The sequence below is a fragment of the Monopterus albus genome, unplaced genomic scaffold (genome assembly GCF_001952655.1).
Source record: "Monopterus albus unplaced genomic scaffold, M_albus_1.0 scaffold19.1, whole genome shotgun sequence".
Lineage (NCBI taxonomy): Eukaryota > Metazoa > Chordata > Actinopteri > Synbranchiformes > Synbranchidae > Monopterus > Monopterus albus.
In genome coordinates, this window is record NW_018127899.1 from 203,286 (window position 1) to 212,163 (window position 8,878).

The following is an 8,878-nucleotide window of genomic DNA, read 5'->3' on the forward strand; positions in this document are numbered from 1 at the left end:
ATGATGCCGTTATCTCGAAATGCCTCGCTGAAAGGGGGTCTGTTAAAGGTGCCTGGAGACCTTGGCAACTCTCTTGCAACTTGTTGAACGGTGGGGCTGCAGGCAGTGGAGATGAGAACCGCTTCAGCTCTGACAGTTTGTGTATGGAAACGGAATGTGGTGTGGTTTTTGGATTTAAAATGGGCAGTTATGGTGGGATTTTAAACGCTTTTTGTGCCAGTGTGACTATTTTAATCCAAAAATGTAGTTTACCTACGTTATATTGTATTTTACAACTGTTTACACTATCATTTTTAATTAAAAGGTACGTGCCGTTATTTCAATTAGGACTTGTAATGAATTTCCTCTTCCTTTTTACGCAAGGTCATGAATACCTTCTTTAAATGGATTTGGCCTTCAGGCGTGATATCGCCTTACATACCTTCATTCCTCTGAGGGGTGCAGATAAACTTGGACCAGGTGCCTTACATAAGACCGTGTGAGCAGCTGAGTTTGTGTAGTCCGAAGTGTGCCAGCGCACTGCGCAGCGCAGACTGGAATTTTCCACACAATTTCGTACTTGATCATCATGTGTTTTTGAGAGTCTCACCTGTAGGCTGACATAAAGTGGGTGGAATGTACAGAATGAGGAGTTGCTCCGTCTGTGCTTTTCCACTACCAGAAGCTTTTCTTGGCATCGCGCCTCCCTTCCTGGGCTCAGGCTGTCCCTCGTCTTTTGTACACTGAGGGAACCTGCGTCACTCCCTGCTGTTTTAACTGAGTATTGGCCAAAGAGCGAAGTTGATAGTTCTGGTTAAGAGGCTATCAAATGACTTGTGACAGGACCTGCTTGTAGACTGGGGGGTTAGACAGGCCGAACGCAAAAATAATGAGGAGCGATAATGATCGTGAACAGTTTCACTTCGCGTGCGCATATCTGCAGTTTCTTCTGTACTAATTTAACTTTAAGGGCGACAATATGTTAGTTAGTAGATATACAAAATATAGGTTATATCATTTGCTTTTGCAGCTTTGTGCAGACTGAAAATTTGCTGTCCTGGTGACAGTTTGAAACTGTGTGACACATTACGCAAAGCTGCTGTGGGATTGCACAAACAAATGTCCAAATAGCATAAACCGGCCTTTGACTGAGTGGTGGTAAAGTACATTCCCCCCCTATTTTTCCGGTTTTTGACGCAAGCACATCTTGAGGTGTGGCCATGACGCCCTGGGAGCGCAACAGCCGCTGATTGGTCGAGAAGTAGGTTTGCTAGAACAAAATGTTTCCTTTGAATGACGCCCATCGGGAGGTGCGTGTGTTTGGGACAGCTCCTCCCTCGCTCCCGGTACGTTATAAAACAAGAGCCACACGCAAGATAACTGTATCTGGTTTTTGTGCAGTTGATCAGTGCAGAGCTGCTGTTTAAACCACCATGACGATCAACACAGGAACAGAAAAGTCTGGCCTAACTTATTCGAAATCTAAAGGATTAATGACTTTAGTTACTGGTACGGGATCATAACTGGTATTTTAAGCTGATTCTTCATGACATGGATGGACATCTTTTTGTTTTTTTGTTTTTTTTAATAAATCTAAATCTTTGTTCTGTTTTTCTTTCATGTGTTGCAGCTTTTATGAAACAAAGGAGGATGGGACTGAACGACTTCATTCACAGGCTTGCCACAAACTCCTACGCCTGCAAGCAGTGAGTACCATCTCACTCATGTTATTGTTCTGCATTCACTGGTGGACAAAACACAAGCAGAAATGCCCTCTGCATATTTTGTGACTCAGTGTGACTCCCAGATCAGCTCAGAAAAACAGAATTCATTGTGATGTTTTTGTTTTTTTGCAGTTCTGAGGTTCAGTCTATTCTGAACTTAAGTCCTCCCCAGGATGCTGAGCTCATGAACACAAACCCCTCTCCTCCTGTAAGTAGATTTGCATTAAACAGTGAACAGTGAGTTGTATTTATATGCTTGGCGTACATTTTTCAGTTCATATTTTGACATTATTTCTTTATCTATTTCTCCTTTGTTCCCCCTCTCACAGCCCAGTCCATCCCAACAGATCAACCTCGGACCATCCTCTGACCCTTCAGCCAAACCCAGCGACTTTCACTTCCTCAAGGTGATTGGCAAGGGCAGCTTCGGCAAGGTCCTGCTCGCACGTCACCGCACAGACGACCAGTTTTATGCAGTCAAAGTTTTACAAAAAAAGGCCATCCTCAAGAAGAAGGAGGTAAATGTACATGCAACGCAGGCTTTCAACGAGATGAACACCCCCAAAGCTATCTCCTTGTCAACTTCTCTAACCTCTCCTGTTTGTGTCACTCAGGAGAAACACATCATGTCAGAGAGGAATGTGCTGCTAAAGAACGTCAAGCACCCATTCTTGGTGGGCCTGCACTACTCTTTCCAAACAGCAGACAAACTGTACTTCGTCTTGGACTACATTAATGGAGGAGAGGTGAGTTACTGACTGAAGTGCTGACAGAAAAGAAACAGGATATGAAGCAGAGATGATAGAGGAGAAGGGAGATGCTGGGCTATTAAAAGAAGGAGCTGAATAAGTAAGGAAGGGGAAGAAGCTTAAAGATGAACATACAGTAGTTAAAAGAAGAAGCTAGTGGACACAACCTGTAAAGTCAGAAAGTTTTTAGAGGAATAATAGAGTGACAGGAATGAGCAAGAGACACAGACAGACAGAGGGGATATCCTGTGATGAGAAGCAGAATAGAAGCTGTCACTCGTTTCTCTAAAGGGAACAGCTCTCAGGAAATTGTGGGAGGGTTAGGGCAGGGGTAGAGACTCTGGGACCAAAATTAGCCGCACCATTCAGACTACTTGTGTTACTTTCCTGCGATTGTTTGACGAGCAAAGACAGTGGTGATTAAATATGGGCCTCATCAGGAAACAGGATGCATTTACTCTCCTTCTTCCCTTTCTCTTTTCATCCTCTCCTTTTTCCCTCTATCTCACTGGTGTCTCGCTCCACCTTTGGCCCTCATTTTATCTGTTTTCTCTTGTTAGAATTTTTAAGCCGTCACCTTCCTGCCTCTTCATTTCCCCCTATTTGATTTCCTTTCTGTCTCTGTTGTCGTTGTTTTGTTGATCTTGCTCATGTCCTATCTCTGCTCACATCTTTCTGACACTCATTTTTTAACTGTTGCGGGTGATCTATAACATAATCTGTTTTAGTTTAACTACAAGCACAGATGGTCTAATCCCTGCTTTTCTTGTTTTCATTGTCTTGCAGTTGTTCTACCACCTACAGAGAGAGCGCTGCTTCCTTGAGCCTAGAGCCAGGTTCTACGCTGCAGAAATTGCCAGCGCCCTGGGCTACCTCCACTCCCTCAACATTGTCTACAGAGACTTGAAGCCAGAGAACATCCTGCTGGACTCCCAGGGACACATCATTCTCACAGATTTTGGCCTGTGCAAGGAGAACATCGAACCCAACGGGACCACGTCAACTTTCTGCGGTACGCCAGAGGTAAGGATGAGATCTCCAGTGATTTATACCTCCATTGTTTCTGTGTTCTGACAGTGTTTGGTAATGTTGAGTTTAACAACTCATAGCCCCTCCCTGTCCATTTCTCTCTGCAGTATTTAGCTCCAGAGGTGCTGCACAAGCAGCCATATGACAGGACAGTAGACTGGTGGTGTTTAGGAGCTGTTCTTTATGAGATGCTCTATGGCCTGGTGAGTAACATTTACATTACATAATTCTAAAGCTACAGCAGAAAAATTAAAGTAACTACTGAGTTATACTGGACATTCATACATTTATGTTGCACATTTGTAATTTCTCAATGATTTATGTAAAATGATCCAGTCTGCATTTGTCATTTGGATTTCCAGCTCCTTATTGTTGCCAAGATGCTAACCAGTTCTTTTTGTCCCCTTTCAGCCTCCGTTCTATAGCCGTAACACAGCAGAGATGTATGACAACATCCTGAACAAACCGTTGCAGCTGAAACCCAACATTTCCAACTCAGCCCGACACCTGCTGGAGGGCCTGCTGCAGAAGGACCGGACCAAGAGGCTGGGCTGCGCAGATGACTTTGTTAGTGTTTGATTAGATGATTCTATCCATGTATCTGTATGGTTATTTATATATTATGTGTGTTGAATGACATAGTTTCATTTGGGCTCTTTTTAGGTTGAAATTAAGAACCACGTATTCTTCTCCCCCATCAACTGGGATGACCTCAATGCCAAGAAGATCACCCCGCCCTTCAACCCCAATGTGGTACGTTACTTTTTAATACTTCCATAGTGTAATATTTATGATTTCTACAGTAAAATAGGCAGACTACAGACTTGCTCATTAGCCTTAGTTATTACAATTTATATTTACATAACTAGATGAGGAATATAGAACATCCTTGCCCTGAATGAAAACATTAGCAATTATGCTAGGTGTTTTGCAGCCTAACTAATCCAAAGATTTCTCCCCTCTATCCCCCAGACGGGACCCAACGACCTGCGGCATTTTGATCCAGAGTTCACTGATGAGCCTGTGCCCAGCTCCATCGGCTGTTCCCCAGACAGTGCACTAGTCACAGCCAGCATCAAAGAGGCTTCTGAGGCCTTTGTAGGCTTCTCCTATGCCCCTGAAATGGACTCTTACCTATAGGGTTTAAACACAGGCATTCAATGGACACAAGATTAGACTTAACAGGACATGAACATGTGGTGTTGCCATGGACTTGCATCTTGAACCCACCCTACATTTCCCAATCAGGATGATGGATATTTCCAAAGCAACCCTGCAACACCCCTGCATTATACATGTGTACTTGCCATAATCTCTCCAGCTCGTGAATGCACTGAAGAAGACTTGCTACAAGTGGATGTCTGCCATTTGAATGACCCACGGGGGTTGTAATCCTCCTTCTTACCCTGATTTACCAACGCACAAATTCTTCAACCTTCCACAGTGGACACAAACCAAGATCCCTCTTCAGCCTTCATTTACCCACTTTTAAACTAATAGTGGAAGTCCTTTGCACATAGCTCAGGCAGCTTAAAAGCCCCCCTCAAATGACAAGCACACACACCAACTTACACCTTTTCTCAAAACAGGAAGGCTAGATCATACCATACCAGTCCTGAAAAGGATCTTTATCTATGTAGCCAAACATCTCCCCTCTTTTGAGATCTTGTCTACCATCCTCGAAGACCCATCTGTTGCATCTGAATGAGTAGCTTGGAGTAGACATTCATTTTGGTGCTTTAGTTGCTTCTAATTTCCTTTCTGTGTATAAAGGGGAGTCATTTGAGGCTGAATGTTACAGAGGGGGACATTTTATTTCACTCAAAGGTGCCTTTGTTTTTTCTTTCCATCAGAACTCATATCTTTTGAGTTTATCTGTGTCAGCCTTAATGTCACCATTTCACCCGCTCCACACCTGGCTGCAGGTGGGAGGATGTGTGTTTTTTTTTGTGTCACTTTGTCACTAGAGAGGAAAGATGTAGCACTAAATAGATACACCTGCTCTGTCTTTAACACGGGGGACACAGGAGCTCAGATGATCTTTCATATCTTCATTTGCACATAACAGTTAATGCTGTTAAAGAGAGAAAGAGGAGGGCACTGCTGCTAGGTGAGAAAGAGGGATGTGTTCAGAGGTGTTTGTGTAGTTCTGCTTGCCAGCTGCATCCTCCTCATATAGTCTTCCATTTGTCTCACAATAAGGTAATGGTGGCCTGCAGACAGGCTGGCACAGAAACTGAACATTCCATTTTAATATTGCTGTAATGCAGTTTGACGGTATTTAAGTTTGTTTGTATATTTGGAGTTGTGTGTACTAATTTTAATTATATTGAACAAAAAAAGACTACAGGTATGCTTAAATATGTATATGTAACAAGTCATGTCAAATGTACTGTAAATTGTAAAATTGTTTAAGATTTATGTGACCATATTTGGTTTGCAATAAAAGTTTAACTTTATTACACCTTACAAACTGGTAGATAAATTGGTCTTATTTATATGTAATAATTTCATTTAATTGATTTTCCTTTAGTCTGAAAAATGCAGGTTAAGTTTTTTTTTATAGTCTTATCTTGACTTTAGAGCAAATATGTAACCATGTTTGTAGAAAATAAACACATCAAACCATTATTTATACAGTTAGAGAGTAATTTAAAAAATGTTAAGAATGACAATCACATGTTAAACATTTACTTCCTGGTTGGAAGACACCTGATCTTCTGACCAAAACCAAATGTCCTACAAAGGTGCAGGACAGATTTTAACCCCATGTGTCAGCAGCCTTGCACAACAATGACTGTGACATCCACGTGGGTGTGTTTAGTGTGTGTGTATGTGTGTGCGTGTATTTGGCATACTCACATTATGGGGCCTGAAACCTGTTTACACACTCACACTGTGGGGACTCGACTTGGTTAGGTGTTAGGCAAGTAGTGTTTATTGTAAAGGTTAGGGTAAGTCTCCAGGAAATGAACTGGAGTCAGTGTACAGGTCTCCACAAGGAATGAAAACAAACATGTGTGTGTGTGTGTGTGTGTGTGTGAGTGTGAGTGTGTGTGTGCGTGTGTGGACACGTGTTTATTGGTGACACTAGAGAATGTCCTACTCGAGTTCAAGGTTGTTTTCATGATCAAGTGCGTCTTTGAGGAGGGCACTGAGCGTCTACCAAATCCAGGAGGTTTAATTGTGTAAGTAACCTCTGACCTGCAATTTCCTGGGAAGATGGGAAAATCAAAAATGAAACAACCCTGCACAAGAATTTACATTATATACAGTATGTGAGGAAGGTGTCCTGGTTGAGACTCATAAAATGTTTAACTCTCTGGGCTACAGTTTGACATTGCTGGTCTGAGATGTTGCTTGTAAATATAGTAAATCTCACTCAAATGGCAACAGAATGATTATCACCTGAACTATAACTCATTCCTCAGTCATGAACTCTTATGTACTGTCTCTGTCTGTCTGTAAAAATGTATTGATGTGCTACAGTATCCTAGTCATGCACAGCCATCTGTTGGCAAGATTTTGAACTGCTAAAGTGAACCAAAAGCGGTTGCTCACATTATTTTTAAGGCTGCCAAAATGCAGACAGCAGTGACTTTGATAGTAGCTTGCAAAATAATTAAATGGACAAAACCCACTGAGATGTGGACAGGTGGAGACAATGAGAGGGGCCTTGAGCAGATGATTTCATGACAGTAAAACCTTTGCTGCGGGAGAAAATTAAAGCCTTTGATATGTAACTGACATCACTGCCATTTTATTATTCCCTATAATGATCTTTATGATGGGTTATGATGATGGTAAAAGTAATGGTTACCAAAGCTACCAATTTTCCACCATCATAACCCATCCTGTGCTGACCCAGTCAGGCATTCTGAGCTTCAGGGGTCTGCACTCAGCATTCTTCAGCTTTGCCAGCAGTGCTGATTTTCTTTAACATGTGATAACACAGAAAACTTCATCTGTATCTGTGTTGTATATAGTTTTGTTTAATTTGTAGCTAATGTTTGGTTTATGATGACATTAAGTTGTGGACAGTGTTGAAAAGTATGGGAAAATTTGAAAACATGAACATTTTTCTTACAATGTCAAAATAGAGTAAAGATTTTAAAGGAGGCAACTTTTTTTAGGCATTTTAGCTTTTCTGTAATTTGTATATTTATATTGTATCATCTCCAAATAATCATTTGTATTAAGATAGCTCTGTTGGTGCAGACAGTATTTAATCAATGGTAAAGTGTTATATTAACAAGTTTTTTGTTTGTTTGTCTGCTTGTTTGTTTTGCATTCAATGTTGATTGTATGCTCACTCAATGAACTCATGGTAGTAGCTTTGGGGTTTTGCTCAAGGACACTGACAAGAGGAGCCATGTTCTGAGTCAGCAACCCTGGGTCAGCTGTGCTACTGCCACTGATCCTCTGGCTCTGGGGCAAATATTCAGATGTACTAAACTTACAAATACACTGGCCTAGCATTAAACACTTTAAGCCATTTGTCTGCTCATATTTGTCTTTGTGACAAGTGACTTACTGAGTCAGAATCCTTAAAACCCTGGTTTTGGTACTATTAATGGCCGCATTTTGTCAGCTATAATCTTCCAATGTATTGACAGTTTGAGCTATAATTAATTTTCTGTATGGTCATTTTCATTGCTAGCAGTGGAGTCTACCCATCCTGAGCTCAAATTGCCCAAACTACAGAAATGAACCATGTAGCTTTTCTTTTTTTAATCTGCACAAACTGTCTTCACCACATGACAACCCAGAGGGTAAATATATATGAAGCATTTGCTCCCTCAGGCAGCAGAACCTAATATTAGCACTGCCATTTGGTATTATTATAGCTAGCTAGCTTGTGAATTTTACACCAAGGATCAATAAGTCTTATGATTGTACAGTACAGTACTGCATTTTGCTTTATTAGTCTGATCAAATAATTTAGTAAGTACAAAGTACAATATTTTTCTCAAAGTTGAAGTATGAAGTAGCAGAACATGAAAATACTCAAGTACAAATACAGATTCATACAGTTTTTTGTCATGATGTTTGAATCAAAAGAAGCAGTATCAGCCCCTTTTGCAGAAACCTCATTATGCATAACTTTCAGTCACTGTCACAGGCTCTGCTTTTGTCTGGGGAAGTACATATAACCTTATTTATACTCCAAATTGCACAACATTAAAACATTTACCAGTGTACAATTAAAATTAAGTATTAAAAATATATGGTGAATAAATGTTGTTAGGCCTAACAAGTGTCTACAGTGCAAGAGCTCACTGACTCACTTCCTCAAGATGGCACTGGTTTCCTTCCTTCTAAGTCTTCCCTTCTTCACTTCTACACATTTAGTAGCAGCAGCTAAGACAAGATGGTTTTACTGTGAATTTTAAGTGA

At 41.1% G+C, this 8,878-nt stretch overlaps 1 protein-coding gene across 5 annotated transcripts in view; it reads left to right on the forward strand.

Moving 5' to 3' along the window:
* Window positions 1-5,460, forward strand: part of sgk1 (serum/glucocorticoid regulated kinase 1) — a 30,650-nt gene extending 25,190 nt beyond the window's left edge. For 4 of the 5 annotated variants that reach the window (XM_020593416.1, XM_020593418.1, XM_020593419.1 and 1 more), the window contains 9 exons: window positions 1,610-1,685; window positions 1,836-1,911; window positions 2,033-2,221; window positions 2,318-2,449; window positions 3,239-3,475; window positions 3,589-3,684; window positions 3,893-4,048; window positions 4,145-4,234; window positions 4,454-5,460. In XM_020593416.1, the coding sequence (XP_020449072.1) occupies window positions 1,610-1,685; window positions 1,836-1,911; window positions 2,033-2,221; window positions 2,318-2,449; window positions 3,239-3,475; window positions 3,589-3,684; window positions 3,893-4,048; window positions 4,145-4,234; window positions 4,454-4,621 (1,220 nt within the window). In that variant the 3' untranslated portion in view covers window positions 4,622-5,460. Of the gene's footprint in view, window positions 1-25; window positions 1,489-1,609; window positions 1,686-1,835; window positions 1,912-2,032; window positions 2,222-2,317; window positions 2,450-3,238; window positions 3,476-3,588; window positions 3,685-3,892; window positions 4,049-4,144; window positions 4,235-4,453 lie in introns of those variants that run through there. The other variant, XM_020593417.1, reaches the window with a different exon arrangement.
* Window positions 5,461-8,878: the final 3,418 nt, after the last annotated feature.